At 39.1% G+C, this 23,810-nt stretch overlaps 1 protein-coding gene across 2 annotated transcripts; it reads right to left on the bottom strand.

Moving 5' to 3' along the window:
* Nucleotides 1-319: 319 nt before the first annotated feature.
* Nucleotides 320-22,951, bottom strand: Serpinb12 (serine (or cysteine) peptidase inhibitor, clade B (ovalbumin), member 12). Of its 2 annotated transcripts, none has more exons than NM_027971.3 (8): nucleotides 22,836-22,951; nucleotides 10,686-10,871; nucleotides 8,145-8,276; nucleotides 7,701-7,838; nucleotides 6,581-6,698; nucleotides 3,567-3,709; nucleotides 1,911-2,078; nucleotides 320-1,007 (listed from the first exon to the last, which is right to left on the bottom strand). In NM_027971.3, the coding sequence occupies exons 2-8, from the start codon at nucleotides 10,851-10,853 to the stop codon at nucleotides 603-605; spliced, it is 1,272 nt and encodes a 423-aa protein (NP_082247.1). In that variant the 5' UTR covers nucleotides 10,854-10,871; nucleotides 22,836-22,951; the 3' UTR covers nucleotides 320-602. The 2 variants fall into 2 exon arrangements, with proteins under 2 accessions (NP_082247.1, NP_001186142.1); NM_001199213.2 differs by lacking the exon at nucleotides 22,836-22,951 and adding an exon at nucleotides 18,398-18,443.
* Between the last annotated feature and the right edge of the window lie 859 nt (nucleotides 22,952-23,810).

Genomic DNA, 23,810 nt, shown 5'->3' with positions numbered 1-23,810 from the left:
TGTGCAAAATGAGTCTTAGCTGGGACATGTACACATCCTTGAGCCATCATTCTAATAAGTCTCCATTTCCTATCTTCTCTGGATTGAAAAGATATCACAGGACATCTCCATGAAGCACAGCACATATGAAAAGGGGTCCAGGAGTCTTGCCTATAGGATATCTGTGAATATAAGAACCCTAGAAATAGAACCAAGTATCCCCAAGCACATTTAACCTCATTTTGAGTTTTGAATTTTTCGAGAATCTTCTAAGGACTAACTTACTCAGAATTGTTCATAAGGAGGGAAGTAGCTTAAACAAAATCAATACCAGTTTGCATTGTGTTGACCTTCAAATCATAGAAGGTGAATTTATATGCTTGAAAGTTTAGAGCAATAAAGATTAGGGAGAAAGCAAGGCTGCTTCATTGATAGGTAGTGAGATCTGGCTTCTGGTGACAGAGGTTATCAGAACCAAACTCAAGGGAGGCTTGTGGGATTCCGTGAACAACTGTAGCAGCAGGTGGTCAGCTTCAGGCACTCAGCCAAACACAAATGCCCATGTTTTGTAAGGAGAAAACCATATTGCCATTCTTCTAAACCCCTCAAAAGCCAGAGTAGATTCAAGGGCAATAGACTCTGCCACAGAAAAGTAAACTCTGGGTTGGATTGTGACGGATAAAAAAGAGGAAAGGGTGGTTGGCATTAAACTCCACCCAAGATGGAAGGGCCTTCTCTGCAGCCACAACCCCACTGGCTGCAGCTGCCTGGGTACCCATCTCATCCACCTCCACAAAGGTCTTGTGGACAATTTTGGACAAATACAGATTGGGACTCTTAGAGATTCCAGTAAGGTCAGCCTTCGTTTCATCAAAGACATCCTTGATGCCCATGTCCTGTAGAATCGACTTGAGATCATAGCTATCTTCCAGGTTGAACTGGGGAAAGGAAATAGCTACAGGTTTTTCTGACAAATTTTCTGAGCTACTCCAGGCCAGTAGTTTTTCATGATTTATTTTCTTTTCAAGCTGTAAGAAGAAAAAAAAAGTTTAAGGCCATATCATAAGCCTGAAAAAGTATCTCTGCTTTTTCAAAGTTCTTGAGTTAATCTGTTTTAATAGTCAGCTACATAATGCTTCAAAGACTTTCTTTAAACCTCAAAATAGTTTCTTTTTAATCTTTCCTCTCTAGACTTCACGTATATCTTTCCTCCCTAGAAATTACAGGACAGTCAGCATCTCACTGAATGTTGGCAGGCTCACACTCAAACACCAGAAAATTCAGTTGGGTAAACTCAGGCCAGCACTTCCACTGCAAGTAAAATTTTCTTTTCTGTGAAGCAGGGATAATAGGAAAAGGCTCTTCCAAGGACTAACCAAAATAAGACATATAATATAGTTAATATACATTAAAATAATGCTGGTGTGTCACGTTTTTGAAGAATGGCAGTTCTTATAAGTACCATGCTGATATCTCTATCCATCTATCTATCTTCTATATGTTTATCTATTTACCTATCTTGTCTTTCCTCCCCTTCCTCAGAACAGTGTGGCTCCCCAGGCTTCATTAATTTCATGCTTTCAAAAAATAGACAGCTAGGCAGTCAACTAGTCTAAGGCAGAGACCAAAGGTCAAACTATTTTAGAAAGAGCCATATCATTTGTGGAAATTCTCAAGCTACTCAGCATTCAGATTCTCTGGTCTACAAAGTGATTGCAGAAATCTGTGAACTTGAGCAAGGAAGACTCTTGTTCTAGCACTTGTTCATTGAGTTGAAACAAGGAAGAAGTAAATATCTAATCTCATTCAGGTTCCATGTGTTCTCCAATGTCTCTATTAGCTAAGACAGCATCCTTCTTGGATGATGGACACGATTGCTGCTCCTCAGTGGTCTGGAATTTGTACAGACATAGTAGAATTTGAAGCTTTACCTCTTGCAGGCTATTCACATTGTCTTCTGAGCAAGATGGAAGCAGGACCAGCATGCTGAGCTTCCCCATGGCATACTTCATTTCCAGGATCTGTGCCTGCAGCTCGTCGATAAAGCCAATTCTAAACTTACCCTTCTGATTCATCATCTTTACAGTCTTCTTCTCGTTCTGCAGTGTGCAGAGGTACATACAGATTACAAAGGTAATAAAAAGCCCAAACACCCATTGGCCCAACATCCCTGAGAAGGAAAGTGCTTTAAGAAGGGAGGGGTAACAACGTCGGGAATATAAATACATAAAAATAATAGTAATAACAAATGCAAAGAAGAATGGAAAGATCTATACCAGAAGTTCAGAGTCAAGCCAGTGACCCAACCTAAGACATCTCCCTACCTACAAATCAATAACATGGCCCCTGCTTTGCTAAAACTTTATCCTCCCATGTCCATCATCAGCTATTCAGTTCCCAAGACTACTTACTGTTTTCAATCCAAAGATCTCTCATACCCTAATCAGCCAAAGAAAGCAAGGCCAGAAAGCACAGAGTCTTCAATGTTTGGCATATCCCAACCTGTTGTCTTTGTCCCTTCTGCCTGAATGACTTTATGTGGCACCAAGAGGAACCTCAGTTAACAATAATCATCTGGACATTAAAATAACAGCTGCATCACAGGCTTCCTTCAGAGGCAAAGACACTACTCTCAACACCTCCACTTAGCAGTAACATTGGGATAGGGGAGGTTGTCAACATAAAAATGAGGACATACCATGGTTGTAAGACAAACTTGTTAGTACAGCTAACTGGCTAACATATGATTGGCTGGGATCTGACCTCTGGCCTTTCCTCCAATATTAAATTATCTGGCTTTGAATATAAATTTACCCTTTAATTAACTTAGCTTGCATCTTTTACCTCAAACATCAACTGGTGATAATATCATACCTTGCATTATGCTATTTCAGATAAAAACGAGATAATGAAATGATAATATTCAGGAAATATCAGGCTGATCTGCTCTTTTCTGAACTGCCAACAACATGCCAGACCACTTTTCCGGGGAAGCACATATTTAGAGTGTTTACCATTCTGGGCAAGGGGATTGAGAACAGATAAATCTCTGGAGAGATGGCAGAGGGTCTTGGAAATTATAGAGGAAAGCTGAATTGGTTCATATGTTATGTGAGACCAGAATCAAATTCAAATTGAAGAGGCCCATTTCTATTCTTTTTTTTCCATTTCTATTCTTATGTGTATACATTTGTTTTGTTTTGTTCTGTTCCATTCTAATTTATGACAAGATCTCCTATTACTTATGTAGACTAGGCTGGATTTGAACTTGTGTTCCTTATACCTCTGCCTCATAAGTGCTAGGCTAATAGGCATACACCAATCTACACAAACGTTTAATTGACTAACAAGTTGTATGTGTTTAGTATTATGGATGCTCTGAAATATGTGCTATGTTACAGAATAGCTATATTTAAAAGGTTCAGTGGACTTTAGGTACAGGCTTTTGTAAAGCCCAAATGGTTTATTATAATTGTAAGCCATAACTCTGGATCTACGTATTTGGCTTGAGTCTCTAAACACCCTGATCACCATTCATTGAATCAGGAGCAGGCTACCTAGAAAATGGCAGCTAATACAGTAAGTACCTCATTGAGACAGAAAGATGCATCAACGGTGTTTTCAGAGTTGAATTCTCTCTCCCACTTGGCCTTGAAGTAAACAGCATTCACCAGCACCAGCACAGTTGAGTTATCAATAGCCTCCTTGCCAAACAGTTCCTTGATTTTACCTAGAAAAGCATGCCAGAGCATGTGTTCCATGAAAAGTGTTCACAGAGACATTGGAGAGTGAAGCACTGGCTAAAGAAACCCAGAGCATTATGGGAGGCTTGAAGGAAGGTAGGAGGGGAGGAGAACTCTCACTGCCGTGGAGGAAGACCCACTCAAGAGCACTGTGAATATAAGCATCTCCTCTGTTCTCTTGGCCACTTTTGGTTTAAAATTGTCACCAAACATAGACTTCATGTTTCTCATTATAGACCTAATCACCTGACTTTTATAGTATACTGGATAGAGTAACTATAATATGAACTTCCTATCTGTCTTAGTCAGGGTTGCTATTCCTGCACAAAACATTATGACCAAGATGCATGTTAGGGGGGAAAGGGTTTATGCAGCTTACACTTCCACACTGTTGTTCATCACCAAAGGAATTTAGGACTGGAACTCTAGCAGGTCAGGAAGCAAGAGCTGATGCAGAGGCCATGGAGGGACGTTACTTACTGGCTTGCTTCCCCTGGCTTGCTCAGCTTGCTTTCTTATAGAACCCATGACTACCATCCCAGGAATGGCATCACACATAATGGGCTCTCCCTGAGTGATCACTAGTTGAGAAAATGCCTTACAGCTGGAACTCATGGAGGTATTTCCCATGGAGGCATTTCCTCAACTGAAGCTCCTTTCTCTGTGATAACTCCCACCTGTGTCAAGTTGACACACAAAACCAGCCTGTACACTATCTCTATGGAAGTTATTGAAATTCATTATATATTCTCACATATAAACAAGTAGGTAGATGATACATATATAAACACACACAAGGCCATGATATAAAAGCCTACTTTGTAGAGGTTTATATACCCTCTTTTATTTCACCTCAAAAGAAGAACCCATTCAGTTTTGTAAACACAGACACACAGACACACACACACACACACACACACACACACATTCATTTGTAGAAGGGAGCACCTTCTAAGCCCCACCTAGACATTAAGCCTTGAGAAGTACCAATAGTTGTCCCTTCCTCATGGAGTAATTTGCTATAAGCTATAAAAGAAGATGCCAAATAGTCAAAAAAGGAACAAGATTAGATAGCATTGATCCTAGACCATGTACCCTGTGATATAAAAGTAAGGACAACAGAAAGCACCCCTGAAAATGTCAGGACGTGGCCTTGTTGCTGTGGTCCAGTACTAGTCCATGTCAAGGCATTTCCACCTTAAATCACCAATATATGTTGAGGCCTTAGTGAGGGAGAATCCTTTTACATAGAGATACAATGTAAGGCTATAAATAGATCTTGTAACACACTATGTCATCATCAACTACTCTTAAAATACTCATTAAAGAGAAAATATATATTAGGTTTCAGACAGAATTTCTTCACCAAACTACTACCTTCTAGATAGCTGAATGGAATCTTGAAAGTGCAAAAATTCGAAGGCACGCAGAAAAGGAACACTAAATAATTGGTGGATTTAAAGATTTCCCTTAAGAAAACACCATTAGTAATCTGATCTCAACTCCATGATGAGAGTACAGGAAACCTAGAAAATATCATCCTTAGTGAGGCAACCCAGACCCAAAAGGACAGGCATAGTATGTTCTAACTGATAAATAGATATTAGCCGTAAATTACAGAATATCCATGATACATCGACAGACCCAAAGAAGTTAAACAAGAGGGAAGGACCAACCAAGGTTGCTTGAATCACACTTAGAAGGGGAAACAATAGTTATAAGAGGAAGAGGGAGGCAGGGAACTGGGTAAGAGAGGAGAGGCAGGATCAGGTGTGGAGAGAGACAGGAAAGACAGGAGAATGAATAGAAATCTGCAACTGCCTGAGGGTATGCCGAGGTGGGGGTGGGGAGAATCTCTAGGAAGTCCATTCTAAGATCAATTCAGGTGACCTTACTGAGATGCCTAATAGTGGGGACATGGAACCTGAATAGACCACCTCTTGTATCCAGGCAGGATCCCCAGTATAGAGATAAGGACACCAACCCACACACAAAATCATTTCCCTATCTCACATTCTCTAGTTTCCCTTCATTCTTTATTCATCATTAAAATAATGCTAAAGGCATATATGCATGGGTAGATTCTTATATGTCAATATATTTCTATATTAATTCCAAGTACATATAAGCCATTATGTATGCTACTGTAGCTTTCAACATTATAATTCTAAACTTTCAATGTTTTATATTATTTTTGTTACATGAGAGATATTATAAGTAAAAGTAGAGTCCTCAGTAATTTGAATATGACAAATGACTTTAATTTTAAAAAGATATTTTATAGAAAAGATGAGCTTTGCTCCTATGGACAAAGAAACATTCAGTTACAGTAAGCATTGGTGTTTCTGAAAAAGGTAATGATTCATTCACAGCATAAGGAGGCCCCATAAAAGAAGCACTGGAGTGTTGAAACATGGCTGTAAGTGTCATGGGCTGGCGAGATGGCTCAGAGGTAAAGTCTCTTGCTAAGATGCCTGACAGCGTGAGCTGAATCCTAGGATGCATCTAGGAGGAGAGAACCGGCTCCTGCAAGTGTTCCTCTGACATCCACATGTCAGGCACATGCCCACATGAGTACACACATACACATACAATAAGTAAATAAATGTAATTGCAAAAATCCTTTAAAATAAGAGGTCCTAAGAGAAAATAAGAAAATCAGAAACAAATGATAAAAGTGCCTAAGTAGCCTCCATCCTGAACATACCCTGTCTCATCTGATGCTAGTCAAAAGGAGTTCTGAGCATGCACCTCATGTAGGTTGCAGAAGAAGAGCAAGTTGTAAACATAGGGGGAGGGGCACTGCTTTTATTTGAAATGGAAAGTTATGGCAGCCTCACTGCTCAGACCTTTCTTACCTTGGCTTTGACTTTCAACCCAGAAGTTAATCTCTTGTCTTGATTTCTCAGAATCCTTCTGGAAATCTACACTTTCGACTGTTGTGTGGAAAAATTCCGTTACGTCATCAGAGTATTCCTGTTCAATTTAAATACGTGGTAAAGAGTATGACAAAATCATATGGAGGTGCTGGTCAGAAGGATGAGGTGGTGACCAAGAGACTCTGAAAAAGAACCTCCTGGCCATCTAACATAAGCGGACTGGCCACCTTAATAGTCACAGACTTTCAGTTTGGGTGATGACAATGTTTCATGAAGACCATATTAATTCCATTGTGAATATAATTATAATTAATTCAACACTCAAACAAAACTTTAAAATGGTTTAGATGGGTATTTTTATTAATATATATGTTAGTATAATTTAAATAAGTAATACATTACCAAAAACATTGATTTGTATACTTTTTAATAAGTTCATTACATGTATGGATTTATAAAATCCTAGATATATAATCTGATATATAAGATTCAAACCTGGTAAAGAAACTTAGTGTGATGTAAAGTAGTGTCTTTGTTTTCCTGACTCACACCAGCTGTGTCACATCTGCCTCTATTCATACCCCTCAAGCTTACTGACAGTGTGACTCTTTCTTGATATTAAAATCCTAACTGGAGCATACCCTGCTTCAGGTAAAAGCTGCTTATCCATAGAAACAAGGCCTGTGGCTTTAGGCTCCCAATAGTATATCTTTTGGGGGCACCATGTACCATCAGCAAAACACTATTCCCATGGGAACCGTCTGATCAAAGCACTATAAGGGATCTTAGAGTGATGCCTTTCTGTCTTACTAGGCACACAAGACACAAAAGATGACTATCACACACATCGATTGGAAAACAGTCACATGGGTATCTTATGAAGCTCACTCATGTGCCAATGGGCTGTGAATTACATGACCCTTTCTATCCATGTTGTGCCATTTATAAGTGCCCTCCTAAGCCCAAAATGAAAACTGTATGGAAGGAGACAGAAATGTGGGACCTCAGAAGCAGGTCACAGATATGTACCAGTCAATAGCCCCATGGACTCAACTTATTTACAGAGCATGCTCTGTGGACACCTTGCCCTGATACTCACTGAGCAGATTGGAAATTCCTGCTCTCCATAGAGTCTGTTGGCCATACTTAAAGTGTAATAAGATTTGTCTCTGTCTATTCTGGAGAGAAGTTTCCCAAAGTGGCAGCCAAGCAATTGATGGTCATTTGTAGATTCACCCTAACAAAAGAAGAAACAAATGGTTTCATAACAATTGGGAAGTTAAGCATCACTAAAGGTTTAAAGGAGCAATACAGAGCTGGCTATGGAGATGCCATTGTCCTGTGTTATCAGGTTTGGGGATGCAGAGAAGAATAGGGCACAGCTGAGGACATAAAAAAAAAAAGGTGTAGGCAGAAAGGAATTGCAGATCATTTGCAATTACTATTTGTGACAGCCTGCCCCTACTCTTCAGAATAAGCATGTATCAAGCACAGCAGAGGCAGAGCGAGCAATTAGCAAAGAAGGGAGTTTTCAGATACTCACCTGCTGATCCTGAGAAGCTGATGTTTGTTTCTGCCCTTCCAGAGAGCTGTCAGAAGCTTTGCTTTCACTTTGTGGAGAGGGATCATTGGGTTCTTTGTGTTCATCCTTAGAAAGTTCATTGAAATGTAATGCCTGTGTGATAATGACAAAGGGAGGGCCTTTCAGAGAATATGAAGAATGGGAAGTCAACAAAAATAATCAATGATAATTCGCAGAAATGAGGCTCACTGAATATAGCCCTCATCCTCTGAGTACACTTAAGACCAGAGATGTGCTCAGTTGTATGCCAAGTATTCACAAAGCCCTGAGTTCTATCCCTGTTCACTCCTCTAACCCTGTGGATTAAAAGTTCCAGATTGTCCTCAGCTTTATAATAAGTTTGAGGTCAGCCCATGATGCACGATACCTTTTCCAGACACAAAACAGAAAGAAAAGGCAAAAGCTAGAATAAATATAGCCAAACCAGGGAAAATAAGAAATTTAAGAGCTATGGGCCATTAACAACCTATATTTAGCCACGCCTACTCTTGATTGAGTGTAAGTATAAAATGTACACAAGGTCTTGAGGATAGAATGAAAGATAATGTAAAATATCTAATTAAACTGCATATTGATTATGTGTTGATAAGGTATTACAGAAATGTTGAATTGTCTTAAACGTATTATTAAACTTAGCCTTGTCTCTTGAAATTTTTATGTAACTCCTTAAAGTATTTTAAGTTCATATGTGGCTTGAGTTATACTGTGTTGGACAGCACTGATCTGGGTGTCTGGTCTGTCAGGGGATTGAACGGAACAGCTGCTCAGTATCTCAGAGGAAGTGAAGAAGGAGAGGCATATCCCACACAGCTCAGATCCAGGTATTGGCAAGTGGCCACAAACTTCATAGGAAAAGAACACCAGTCACTCCTGAGAGATGCTAACTCCATTCTACAGCTAAGGGTTACTTATGGAACAAGAAATAACGTAGAGCAGGTATAAGTAGATGCAGGAGCATAATGACCCAGAATAATCCAGCCTTCACCTGTGAATCCAACTCCTCTATGTTCAGAAACAGCAGCCTCATTGATACCTAACCTGTGTGCTGTGTGTTAGAGCCAAGGAGATGCAAGGCTGGCCTTGCTCAGAAGGGTCTTGTCATGTACAATCACTTTTCCTACAACTATGTATTTGATGCCTACACTAGGCTGCTGCTGCTGTAGGACAAAATCTCTCTGAGATCATGTAGTAATTCAGAGGATATAAAAATACTATACATAGTACTTCGTTACTGTGTGTGTGATGATCAGAAGTGATCTGTGGGTAAAAGTAACTAGGCTGTTTTATGAGGTTGGGAGCTTGGATGACTACAGTGAGCCTTTTAAAGTTTGGAAACATTGATGAAGGAGAAAGTAAACCAAACAATTAGGTATCTGAGTGTGGTAGTTCAAACCAAATGGCCCCCAGGAGGTCACATGTTTGAGTACCTGGCCCCTCGTTAGTGGAACTGTTTTGAAAGGATGGGGATGGGTGGCCTTTTGGAAGCAATGTGTCACTAGTTGGGGGATCTGAGGTTTCAAGACTTGCACTCTTCCCAGTGTGCTCTCTCTACCTCTTGTCTGTTAATCATGATATGCCTCTTAGCTGTTCCTGCTCCCATGCCTTTGCTCTGCTATCATGGACTCCAACCCTCTGAAACTGTAAGCCCAATCAAATGGTTGCTTTTATACATTGCTGTGTTCACAGTGTTTTGTTAAAGCAATAGAAAAGTAACTAATACTTTGAGGGAAGACACACAAGGCAAAGGAACCCAAACATAGGCCCCAAAGTAAGGCTCACTTCCCTTTCACAAGAGACCCAAGTGACGACTGTGACAAGCTGGAGAGAGGGGAAGGAAGCTAAGAGACATAGGTATGGAGATTCACATGCCCAGATCTTCAGGCCAATATAAGGTCTTGGGTTTCTATTTTGAGCCTAATGAGAAGTCTTGGTTTTAAAGAATTTTAAAAGTTTGATTTCTGTCTTAAGGAGTCTCAGGCATCAGTGTTAGGAACATACTGCCAATTGGAGTAACACAGGATGTTGCCAGAGAAGCAAGAAGAAATGGTGGACCTGAGAACTCAGGGAGTCTGAAGTGCACTGACTCAGGAGACTTATCAAAGGGAAAGCCAATGGGGTTCTCTGACCAGTGAAATTCACACATCTAAGGGTAAATACCTAGGCCCTAATACACTTCTAGTTAATGGGAAGAGCAAAAGAAGAAGCATACTCCCACTGAAGAGTACAAACAATATTGGTATCAATAATTGTAGAGGGAAAGAGTGACAGAGATTTAGACTGTTGTGAAGAGGTAAAGAAACAAAGATGAATGGGAAAAGCTATGAGGCAGGGAGGAGAGGGAAATCCCACAGGAAAGATGAATGAAAATGTAAATGAAACCTTGGAGCTTTCCAAGCCCAAATGCTGAGCACAGTGAGCAACTGCAGCTCACTGAGAATCAGATTAGCTTCCTGTGCAGACCCAGCCCGAGCTCAGGGCCCTGTGTGGCATCCTTGTCAATACCTCATCAATCTGATGTGCACTGTCCCCTCGAGCTCCCAGGCGGACCATGCCAAAGGCAGCTGAGAGACTCAGAGGGCAGACGAAGATATTTTTATGAGCATCATCTTTGCTAATCTCTCGGAAAAAATCGAAGCAAAATTTATTATTTGCTGCAGTAAGAGAGTCCATTGTAAAACTGGTTACTGTCTGAAAGAAAAAGAAAAAAGTGAATTGAGAAAACAGATAAACAAGCAATTCTTATTTTTAATGCCCAAAATACAACAATATAAAATTATTTAGTGTGCTTCCTTTTTAAAGATCTGTTTGTTTGTTTATTTATTTATTTAATGTGTATGAGTATACTGTAGCTGTCTTCTGACACACCAGAAGAGGGCATCAGATCACATTGTAGATGGTTGTGGGCCACCATGTGGTTGGTAGGAATTGAACTCAGTCAGTGCTCTTAACCACTGAGCCATCTCTTCAGCCCCATTCAATGTGTTTCTTAGCAACTGTAATATTTGCCTAGCATAGGCAAGATAAGGAAAGGAGAAGGAAGAGGAAGGAAGGAAAGGAGGTAGAAAGAAAGAAAGAAAGAAAGAAAGAAAGAAAGAAAGAAAGAAAGAAAGAAAGAAAGAAAGGAAGGAAGGGAGAGAGAGAGAGAGAGAGAGAGAGAGAGAGAGAGAGAAAGAAAGAGAAAAAGAGGATGATCTAGAAGGAGAAGAAAAGGGAAAAAGAGGAAAGAGGAAGAGGAAGAAGAGGAGTGTGAAGAAAGCAGATTTGTGTGGGGAGTGGAAAAATTGGAACACTAAAGTCATCAATCTTCCATATGAATAATGAAATTGGTATCTGTATTAATACAGATAGTACTTTCGTTCACAGCCATAACAGAAAACAGTCCCACCAGTCACTATACCAGTAGGCTTAGGAAACAGGAATCTATTCTCCCACAGCCTTGGAAGCCAGGAAGCCAGAATTGAGGTATCTACAAAGCTGGTTGTTCCTGAGGCTCTCAGCAAAAGGCTTTCCCACACCCCACCCACTTCTGGTGTTCTCAGTCTTCTCTGTTCCTCAGCTTACAGTCGTGTCATTCTAACCTCTGTTCCATCTTCACATGACATGTATATCTTATACATGTATGTGCACATACATGTATCCACATTTCTTCTTCCACTGAATCAGGAACCTGAACCAGCAAGACCTCATCTTATCTTGATTATATCTGTAAAGACTGTTTCCTGTTTCCAAGTAAGGTTGCAGTTGGGAGAACAGAGGGTAGAACAAGACCTCTTACTCGTGCCAGAACTTCATTCAGGTAAAATAAGGAAGAGTCTGACACCAAGTCAGCAGCCAAGAAAACACGGATCTATCTCTCTCTCCCCTTTGAGCTATGTCCTGTTCTGCTTACTCTTCTTCCCTCCATGGTCTGTGACTAAAAAAAAAAAAAAATGCCCAGAAAATTGCTATGTGGCATGTCTTCTGTTAATGACTTTTTCATCTTTTGACTAACCATATATACAATCTAATTTGACATACTTTAGCTACTCATCAATACTGTTCAAGAGGCAACAGCGCTTGAAAGCCACCAACAATGTAGAGGCTGTTGATTTTAATTCCTTTGTGACAAGCTAACAGCACAGGTAAAACAGTGCCAAACTAGGAGAATGACGTCCCTAGTGACAAGTCCTTGACTCACCCTCACTCCATCTAGAAATACAGACTAGTGTGTAGGTCTCACCCTCCCTCTCAAATGAAGTGGTTTTGTCTTCTCTTCGCTTATTGGACCTGGTGTATTTCTAAGACCCTGGTTTGTGTTACTACCATAAGACACTGAACACAGAGTTAAGCACTGAGACATAGTTAATGCCCTGAAGGGAATGGTGCTCATGGCTCTAACATCGTCCCAGTTTGATAGAAGCTTGCTGTACATATGAAACACAGCCCAACAAGATCCTAGGCAACTTTTTTTTTAATGTGTTAGTTTACATACATGAGCTTTAATTCTGGAATTCTGCAAAGTGGATCCCATCACTTACATATGACAGAGCAAAGCATTGAAGAAGCAAATCACACATACACTAAGGTTCATATTAACACTGCCACGCTACACAGTTTTACCTACATCAATATTGCCTCTTCAATGAAAATAGCCTGAGTATCTCAATACAGTCGCATTGCCTCAGAAACCTTGTTTTTGTTAGGAAATACCTTCACATTCTATATAGTTATTTTAAATTCTGCTTCCATTAGCAATTTTGAAATAAGTGTAGTAGTGAAGTAAAGAAAGGATGCCAATGGCCTGAGTTGAGGGGGTTTAGTGATAACTTTTTTTAAAAAGCTTAATACTTTGAAAACCTTGATTTTATTGGCACAGTTGATATAGGGAAGACCTCAGTGTGGATGAAGAGGGCAGTGGTCACCCTGGCTGGCTGCTTGCTACTCAAAGGGGCCAGAGGACACACAGAATGGTTGCTCCTGGCTGGCAAGCGGTGGTCTCAGCCTGGTGAATGGCCACTCTGCAGTCGCACCACACCACCTCTGGTCTTCAGGAGGGCTGTTCATCCCCAGCATTAGTGCTCACAGAACTAAAGGAACGAAAGCTTCACTGCTTTAGGAAGAACATGACCGTTCTTGTAGACCAACTCCCTTCTTCTCAGAATAAAAATACTCTGAGAACAGATGAAGTGCAGGGATTTGCACACTACTGTGTGTGGGCCAGGAGAAAAGCCTGGCTGAGACCTCACCATGCCCAGACCTGCTCCCTATTACAACACTTTGTTTTCTTAGCAATATTTGCACTTGTTTCTAGCACTTATGCTATCTCTTGCTGACTCTGTGAGTATCCTCACACTCTCTCTGCCACTTCTGCAGACAATGTTCAGTGATTTTATGAACTAGTTTCCGTGACTCTCTTGGCCTGGCTGCTCTCATCTCAGCTTCCTTTTCTGATTATATGAGCCTGTTAGCATGCCACAGACTGGCTCGCATCCCCTACTGTACTCTGCATGCCTTTAGCACTTCTTTTCAAGTTTTAACAGAAGATGTCCAGAAACAGAAAAAGAAGCAGCAGAGTTAATTCACAGCACTAACAAAATATCAATGTTTGGTCTGCCTGGCTTTACACAAAAGTCTAGAATATTGAAAAAATGAACATGTATTATCTTGATTAAGATTCCATCTGATAACCAATTTCTTAAGGTCAGTTGGTTGGTTGGTCAGTAGGTTGTTTCTATGGTTGATTGGTTAGTTAGTTGGTTAGCTAATTAGTTAGGGATGCCATTTTTATACTTGAAAATAACCTAACCATTCAATAAATGCTTATAACATTCTTGGACTGGGTTAGATTTTGTAAATGGATGAACTGAAAGAGATGCAATGTCTGCCTCTGAGAAACACTGACAGAACACATAAAGTTCCCAAACAACCCAATCTGGTGTCTAAAGGCGAGAACAACTACATTTGACGATGGGTTTGGGAGACAGTGGTCAGTCTTGGATAGAAACATTAGTAATTCGACAGACTGACTCCCCAAGAAGAACCATTAGTGTTTGCTTAATTCCATAGTGTAAATGCACCCACTGTGGGAAAGTTTAAACTGCAAAGAGAGCATTAGTATTCCCAGATTTGGAAAAGAATAGAATCTGATGTCATAAAAAACAGGAATCCGTTCCAGGACACCCTAGGCCCTGAGCATAGGCCCCGGGCATGGAGACTTCTAGAAGCTGATCATGTTCCTTATCTAGATGTGGCTTGCATGGTAAACTTACATCTTTACACATTCATGCGGTTTTAGGTATAAAGATAACTTGCATGTATATGTTTAATTTTAAAATGCATTATAAATATATTATCAAACATGACAGCCTAAGACACTGCCAGTTTTCATTTGGTACAAGAATGACGAGGATTGGAAAACTAAAAAGCAATACCTCACAGTGAAACTCGGGCTGTAGGTGCAAGCAGGGTGTGCTCTCCAAGATCAAAAGGAAGTGCTTCCCTTTTACTTTGGGAAATAGTCACTGAACAAACTGAGATTGTGTAAGTCTAAAGGTAATTGACTGCTAGTGAAGGCAGCCTCTTCAGCTGCAACTTGAAAAACTTGAACTTGATTTGCCCCAGTCATCACTATTTCCAAACACCCCTGAAATAACCTTTTACAGTAATAAAGTCCCCCTAAAGCCACTCCGCTCAATTTATTAGAATTACCCTCACCCATGATGACTTTAGAATACTAGCCACAGTGTACCCAATGTTTTACAAATATTGTCTCTAATTCTCAAAAAAGAAAAAACCTACAGCTTATAAATTTAGAAAGTGAACAGTAGTTTGCAAACTTGTCGACTCAGACTGACACCAGAGTCATTGTCTCACCTTCTGCATGCCCTGCCCTCAACAAACACTAGCACTCTAATGCCACATCCTGGATACCCCATCACTCATCTCTGTTATGACAATCCCTGCTACAGGCACATGTCCAGTTTGTGTCGCTCACCAAGGCAACTATTTGCACAAAGGACTCCCAGCCTAGAGAGTCCTTCTTAGGACTTCCTCCTTGTATCTCCTTTCTGCCTAAATGTGTCTTAGACCCCAGTGTATTCTCCTATGATTCCCATAATCATTGCTCATAATACTGGCCTTGCAAAACTGTTCATATTGCTTACAGACAAAAATTGAGATACCAAAACTGTGCATAACTTTAATTGAGATTGTCTTGCATAGTCCATACCTACTAACCCCAAGATCACCTCTTTCTGATTATGGCTATACAGAGATGAGGTAACAGATAACTTTGATTCAAAAAATAAAATAAAAACCCATCCATGTAAAAAAAAAGCTATCATATTTTTCCAATATTTCCAACTAACTGATATACTATTTATATCTAACAAGATATAAAGAATGTGATAATATAAAAGAAATTTGATTCTCAAATTGTTACTCACTGTACATATCTGAGGATATTGACAATGAGAGGTTTGTGCTCATTGTATTCATAACTTCATTGCCTTTGTTTCCCATGTGCTTTAAGGTCTTAAAATTTCAGCATGCACTTCATATTATGTATAGATTTTGTGTGTGCATGTGTCCAAATGTGTGCATTGTGTATGTATGTACATGCATATGTGTGAGCATATGCCTGTGCATGTATGTGCAAATGTATGCATGTATGTGTGCTCATTCATGTATGTGTGCATGTCCATGTGTGTGTGTGTGCATGTGTACCTCTGGGTACATACATCATCTTCAAGACCATATCTTACATTTATGTCGGCACTGTAACTGAGTTCATATTTGTCCTTTTACTCTCTGTACAATTCAATGAATATACACAATTTATAAACAGATGGCTTAATACTGGTCATTTTTATTTGTTTTCAATCTTTCACTATTACAAACCAAACATCTTCATAAATATAGTCATTCCCTCTGTCATCTTATTTCCTGATAATACTTCTTCAGCATGAGATTTCTAGGTCAAATAATGTAAGAGTTTTTATCTTTCACACTAACATCTCAGAGATTCAGATAAAGACACACAAATCATAATCTAGGTTCAGATAATATCACTGTCATTCTTTATTACTTAAAATATAAAATGAGGTCAATGAGATGGCTCAGATGGTCGATGTCCTTGCTGACAAGCCTGAGGACCTGACTTTGATCCTTAGGACCCTAACTGATACAAGAGAGAACTAATTTCTGTAAGTTGTCCTCTGAGCCTCACTCATACATCATAGCATGGGCATGGGTGCACACACACACACACACACACACACACACACACAAACACACACATTAATAGTCTTTAAAAGTAAATATACAAAACAATAGTATTGCATTTGATTAATATTCCAGTTATACTTGCTAATGTGGAAACATTTAGTGTATGTTTTCTCCTACTTAGAGATTGTCTCTTAGTTCTCTTTTCATGTTTATCTGTAACTCATCTATTGAAGTTGTGAAATGTATGGGTTGATTTGTAACAGTTTATTATATATACATATATAATATGCATATACATTTATACACATAATATGTATCATGAAAGCTGAAATTGATTCTTAAAGTGTACTTCTCACAGATAGATAGATAGATAGATAGATAGATAGATAGATAAATCTTCCTTGTAAATTAATTGTATATTGTGTGCTTTTAATTCTTAATGTTTTTCTTTTGATAAGAAAAAGACCTTTTTTAAAACTTCCTGTTGTTTGGTTTAGTGGAAGGAGTCTGATGATCTACTGTTTTATTGTTTTTCTTTTCTATGGTACTAGAGACAGAACCAAGAGCTAACCATGTGCTCTACGATCAGGCTTCATTCACAGCCCTCTTAGATGGTTTAAGGCACCAGTACAAGATCTATCACACCTAGTTTCTGTCTTTCTGGCTTCTCTATTCATGCAACACCCTCTTCCACTTGCCACCACCTTCTTCTCAAAGATCAATTAGTCCCCATTTGTACATGATGACCACTACATTTATGTCTCTTTGCTTGTCTTTACTAACCATTAAGTACTTGTTTTTTATATTCAGTATTCACTTCACTTCTAAATACAGTTCCCTTCAGGGTGAACTTAGAGTTCTTATTCATCTCTGTACTTTGTCAGTGGAGAACAGAATGCCAGCACATTGAAGCATTTAGCAAGTGTACATGGACTCCTTTGCCTTGTTTCTGTGGTAGAGAGTTCTAATATCTGAAATCTTAGGCAGCATCGTTGAAACATGTTGACATCTGCTGCAGCTATAATGGGTGGAAGTGTTGCATAGTAGAATCAGCCCTTGATTAATATTTTACTAGATTAGAAACAGTTCATGTTTGTTTCCTTTTATGAAAAAAAATGTTAAATTTAAACTGGAGAGATGTTCTAACAACTAGAAGATTTTGAATAAAATTATTCTGTCCTGGTTGACAAAATGACTCACAGGGTAAAGATAGCTGCCACCAAGCCTATTGACATGATTCTGATCCCCAAGTACAAGGAAAGAGCCAATTTCCACAAGTCATCCTCTAGTCTCCACACATGTGCCATGGCACATACACCACCCCACACACACATACACAAATAAATAAATTTTTGTTTAGAAAAAGTATTATATACTATATACAATAGAAAAAAACTTAATACTACAAAATTTTCTCAGATTTATAATTTCTATAATGTTCTCATCTAACAACCCAAGAATAAAACTCCAACTTTATATAGTCAGATGCTATTCTTCTGGAATCAATGGTCAAACCAGGAAATAACAAGCTACAGTAAATAATATCTAAAAATAAAGAAATAGTTGTGAAAGATGTTAATCAAAACTGTTTTCCAAGATATGTCACAAAAACATATTTAAATTCACATTGTTTAAAATGTAGACATTGCATATCATGTCATTTTATATTTCAGAAATAATGTACTAGAGGATGAGATATAATCTCAGTGTGAAAATAAAAATATTCAATCAGCTACATCTTTTAAAGGCTCAACCAGGCATAACAACTCTCTGACTGGGCAGTTGGGGCCTGAGGAACAGAATGTTATTCTTATATTCTAATGAGTATTGCCATAGCTACAGAAAAATCCAAACAATCATAAAACAAAATACTCTTTTTAAGGGCATCTGACTTAACAGATATAAGATATAGGATCATTTGAATTACATCCTTTGGGCTCCTAGTATTTAAAATAAACTTCCAGTGTAGTCTTCGTTGTTCAAAATGATATAAGCATGCAAGCATTTACCTTCTTGCCTTCAGATTTGCTTCTGAGCCCTGGTCAGAGAAGTTTCAACCCACACCCTGTCAGGAATGGAAATATATCAGCATGGCCCCTCCTATGCTGGCAAGCTTCCAGGTACCATGTTGAAATCTAGAGTAGAGTTGTCATTGATTGATTGAAGGGAAATGAAAATGTGACAGGTGTTTCTTAAAGCAAGGTCACATGCCCTATGCTTTCAATTAAATTAAATATTTAACACAATACATTTATATTTTCTTTGCTATTTACAGTTCTGTCTTTTCATGAATCCCTAAAAATAATATTTGTCCATTACTCTTCGCTCCAATGTCAACAGTAAAGGAAGGCAAGGGTCTCATTTATATTCCATACTCACTATCCTAGATGTCTTACAAGTGGTTTGCAACTATTATAAGCTTCTACAACTCAAAACATGGGGTTGCAAGGTGTGCTGTTTCTAAAGTAGAGGTATAGTTCTTGCAGTGCTACAAAGGTGAACATGGGGACTATTATTTAACTACTTGCTAGAGTAACTGAATACCTATTGCATGATAGAGGTTATAAAAAAAATCTGGTAGAGAGCATATGAGGGATAGAGACAGAGAATAGAAGCTTCTAGAAAAGAACTAGTTGTTAGGAAGCAGAGACACACACTGGACATGCATCAATACTACTAAGAGGCTCCCTGTCAATAATGGCTTCCTCACCTCTGACCTGCTTGCTTATTCTGATATGTTTACTCAAGAAATTTCAGGAGCTTGGGTACCTCCACTTTTCTCTTATAACACTTTTGTAAAAGCTTTTATTAAAAGATATTGAACAACTGAGAGGAAAGGGTTTAAAACTGAACCAAAGAAAATTCTGATGTTACTTCTAGCTCCAAACACTCCAGGATCCTAAAATGCTCTTGCCTGTGAACTGGAAGTCATCTAGAAAAGGCAATATCAAGAAAGAGGCAGCTGTGGAGTGTCCCTGGGAACCAACAGGATGTAGCAATATATGAGGGTCCCTCTCTTGCTTGGCATTTTCAGGCTCTGTCTCTTTCTCTCTCATTCTCTCTCTTGCGCTCTCTCTCTCTCTTTCTCTCTCTCTCTCTCTCTCTCTCTCTCTCTCTGTCTCATACACACACACACACACACATCTTCTGTATTTCTTGTTAGACAACAATATTGTCAGAAATATGAACTGCTAAGATATAGGGAATTTCAAATAAACTGTTTAAAACTGATATTGCTTTTATGAAGAATATAAATTCATCTAATTATTCATCTAATTCACAAATGAAGCCATTTAAGGTCATCTTTACAGCATAAGATGTCAGTTGGAATTAGTGGCTAAACAGTGGGAAGCTTTCTCCTGTCTCAAACAGCAACGAGAGAAAACAAGTTTTCTATTAATATTCTCACCTTCCTGATCACTTGAAATGTGACTCTACAATTCCAAATACCACTTAGCTACTGGTAATGATCTGTAGGAAGATAGCAAATTTACCATGTGATTCAACAAATGTTTCATGCTAACTGATCATTGGCTTCTATGTGAATGGGTTCATCACTGTAGTCTTTTACAAAGATCACTCTTCAACCCTAGAGCAGGATGGCTTCTGGCCTAACCTCGTGGATTCATGGTTTTCCCTCTTGTTACTATCAGCTGCTGATATTTCCCTGAGATTCTAAGCCCTCCAGCAGATTCAATCTCATTTGATTATCCTTAATCTAGGATTTCACCTATTTATCTTCAAATTTTAGAAAAAAAAAAAGTTCTAACAAAAAAAAAAAATATCTGACTACAGATGACTATGCAAATAAGCCTAAAGACTTGGGATGGTATGACAGTTCCAGTGAAGACAGAAGCCACAACAACCTGCAGTTCCATGCTAAAGTCACCTGATCTATTTCCTCCAAAGAGGAAAGGCACATGTTGTGAGCTGTCTGTGACAAGCGTCCTCAAGACATCACACATACAGCCTCCTCTGAGCAGCTGAAGAAAATCTGTCTCTAATGTCGGAGACCTCAAGGACAAAAGAATCAATGATATTGAAATACATGCTAAACTTTTTCCAATTTTTCTAATTGTAATCTTGATTTTAGAATTTGGTGGATGCATTTAAAGAAAATACATACTCATTGTCAAGTTATCAAGGAATTAGAAGGAATTTTGGAAGTCAACCAGCCTGAGTATCCTAAACAAGGTGAGGTTAAAAAAAAAAAAAAAAAACCAACTGCACCACACCATAAAAAATAGTACCTGCTTTCATCATATATGGCTTCCTCCCATTTATGTTACAACTCATCATGAGTTATAAACCAATCAATTAACCTTTTAATGACTAATTGAACTTTTTCCACCTGGAATTAAAAATTCAAAGATGCCAAGATGATTCACCAAACAAAGCCTTTGCCAGCTGCTGATATAAAGCACCATGATTAAGAATCTCCTCTTGATGACAGCAGTGTATTCAAGATATTGAGAATATTAAGTCTCACATCTATATTTTACCTCAATACCAAGGAAAACAAGAACAAATATCAGAAAAGACATTAATTTAAAATTGGACTGTAGCTGGGCATCTTGGCACACGCCTTTAATCCCAGCACTTGGGAGTCAGAGGCAGGCGGATTTCTGAGTTCGAGGCCAGACTGGTCTACAGGGTGAGTTCCAGGACAGCCAGGGCTACACAGAGAAACCCTGTCTCGAAAAACCAAAAAAAAAAAAAAAAAAAAAAAAAAAAAAAAAAAAAACCGACTTAAAATACCAATTGTGCTGGGCATGGTGTTGCATACCTTCCTTTGATTTCAGCATTTTGGAGGCAGAAACAGGTGGATCTCTGTGAGTTTGAAGACAACTAAGGCCTATCTCAAGATGGGGAGGGAGAGAGAGAGAGAGAGAGAGAGAGAGAGAGAGAATACCAATTTCCCTTCCTATCAAAGTCTTTGGTTCTCTCAGAACATAAACTGAATCATCTAAGATTGGCAATTATCTGACCCAGTCTGTCTGAGAGGTGGAGGCCACAGACAACCCAAACAGCAGAAAGATCTCAGAAGATAAGGGACCCTAGGCGCAGAGCATGTGAGTACAGGACCCGAATCAACCTGAACTTTACTACCGGGGACCTTAAACAAGTACCTTTTCAATGTGAATCTTCTCATCTGTAAACAAGTAAAAATCAGTCTTTATGAAATATATTTATTCTGTTCCAAAACTGTTACGATTGGTTTCATTCAGTCATCAGTAGTAAAAAAGATTAACCTCTGGCAGGCCCAACCTTTTGCCCTATTTTTTAAAATAAGGTTTTATCAGAAAGCACACACCAAACCACATAGTATTATCTAAGACTTGGGTAGTTGTGAAGGAACCACATGTCCTACAAAGCCAAATTGACCCCTCTGCCCTTCTCTAAAAAGTTTGCTGAGCCCCGCTATAAATGATGACCCTTTGTAACTTTGAAGCCTGTGAAGTATTTATATCCTTAAATATGCAGCTGATCCGTACACTGATTCAATGGATAGCATACTGATAAGAAATATCGTTTCTTCCAGTAAAAATGTGCTTAGGGCTAGAGAGGGTATGGTTATAAGCTCTTGTTCTTGCAAACAACCTGAGTTCAGTTTCTTGTGCCCATGTCAGGAAGCTTATAACTGCCTGTAACTGCATGGAATCTAGTGGCTCTGACATCCATGAGCACCTCCACGACCTACAACCCCACCCTCAGAGAGAGACAGAGAGAGAGAGAGACAGAAACAGAGAGACAGGAATGGAGAGACTGAGAAATAGATAATTTAAAAATACATGTACTGGTTTGATCTCAATTCCAGGTAAAACTCTAAATTCCTTTTAATTATGCTGCAAAATAATAGCCCAGGCATTGATTTATTGGACCACTAGTTATCAAATGCCAACTGTGTGTCCAACACTAGGTACATGAACAATGAGGACAGCATTGTCCCTCTATCATGAAATCTGGTACAATACACCTCTACAGTACAGACTAGACAATCTGCATTCATGTATGAAAACATCAATTTAAGATCTTATATGAGCTGGGCATTGGTGGTGCAGGTTTTTAGTCCTAACACTTAGAAGGCAGATGCAGGGAGATCTCTGTGAGTCCCAGACCAGTGTGATCTACACATTGAGTTCCAGGACAGCCAGAGTTACACAGAGAAACCCTCTCAAACAAACACCAAAAGTTCTTATATGTAGTAGGCCTTTCCATATCTACTGTTTCATTCAGACTTCCAGCATGACTTAAGAAAAAAAATTAGAACTCAGCACTTTAGTCATGCAGCTAGAAAGTAGCAGAATGGGTGGCAATTGAATACCTACATGTTTTCCATGTTTACCCCAGCGTAAAAGTCTCCAGCATGCATGCCTTACACACGAGGACAACTAGCCCCAAGAGCCATCACTACCTACAGGAGCTTGTCTACTTCTCAATACATACCTGCAACCTAGTGAGGCCCGTCTCCAACTGAAGTCCAAGCTCTGATGAAGTCAATTCAATACCTCAAGGTAAGAACAGCCAAGTTCTACAGCCTGCAGAGACTGGTAAGGAGAGGTGTTGAGCAAGCAATTCTGTGACTTTTAAATAATGATCGTGAATCAGATTGTTTTTTCAAGCTGGCACACTGCCTGCTTATTTCGAGAAAGCCATAGATTAGGGGCTAGAGCCTTTAATAATTTGGTTGCTAAAGGGACCAGAGCCTGGAATTTCCGCTCTTTGTTCTCCCTAAGCATTTTACATGCCCCTTTAAGCATAATGCTACATCACAAATTTATAATCTACATAGAGAATACACCAAATAAATCCACAACCTGTGCCCTTGCAGCACCAAATGATCTTGGCACAGACGAGTCTGTATAGTCCTAAGCCACATGAAAATCTATAGCTATATTTTCAGGTGTTCTCAATGACTCCTCTCAATACTTCTGTTGCCCACTCAGTCATGATCACAGATCCACAGCTGTCTAGGATAATTCCCTAACCATATTCATAGTTAATATTTTTTCCTTCTGGGATCTCAAACAATACATAAACAATTGGCAAAGGAAACAATTTCCTTCCTTTCTTGCCCCAGTTCCTCTCTCTAACTCTTTCTTCCTCATCTCCTCTGTTCCTTAGCCCATTGACTCAACCCACCAATTGTCTCCATCTGTGGCTTCCTCTTTCCCTGGTAGCACCCCCTTGTCAGGAAGGCCCAAACAGATGAATTAATCCTCCAGTATGATTCAGCAGATAGTATCTATCAACATAAACTATTGGCTCTTTTTTAAGCACAATTTGTATTTTGTTAAGGGTAACAAATCCTTGGGGTGACTTCAGGAAATTTGAGGTCATTTTGGTCTAATTGGTAGAATGAACACAAGGTTCTACCATTGGATTTTGAGAGAAAGGCTCTAGACTCAATCTAAAGGCAGC

Source organism: Mus musculus, chromosome 1 (assembly GCF_000001635.26).
Source record: "Mus musculus strain C57BL/6J chromosome 1, GRCm38.p6 C57BL/6J".
Classification (NCBI taxonomy): domain Eukaryota; kingdom Metazoa; phylum Chordata; class Mammalia; order Rodentia; family Muridae; genus Mus; species Mus musculus.
Note: the sequence above shows the minus strand (reverse complement) of the source record. Positions and strands in the feature narration are given on the sequence as shown.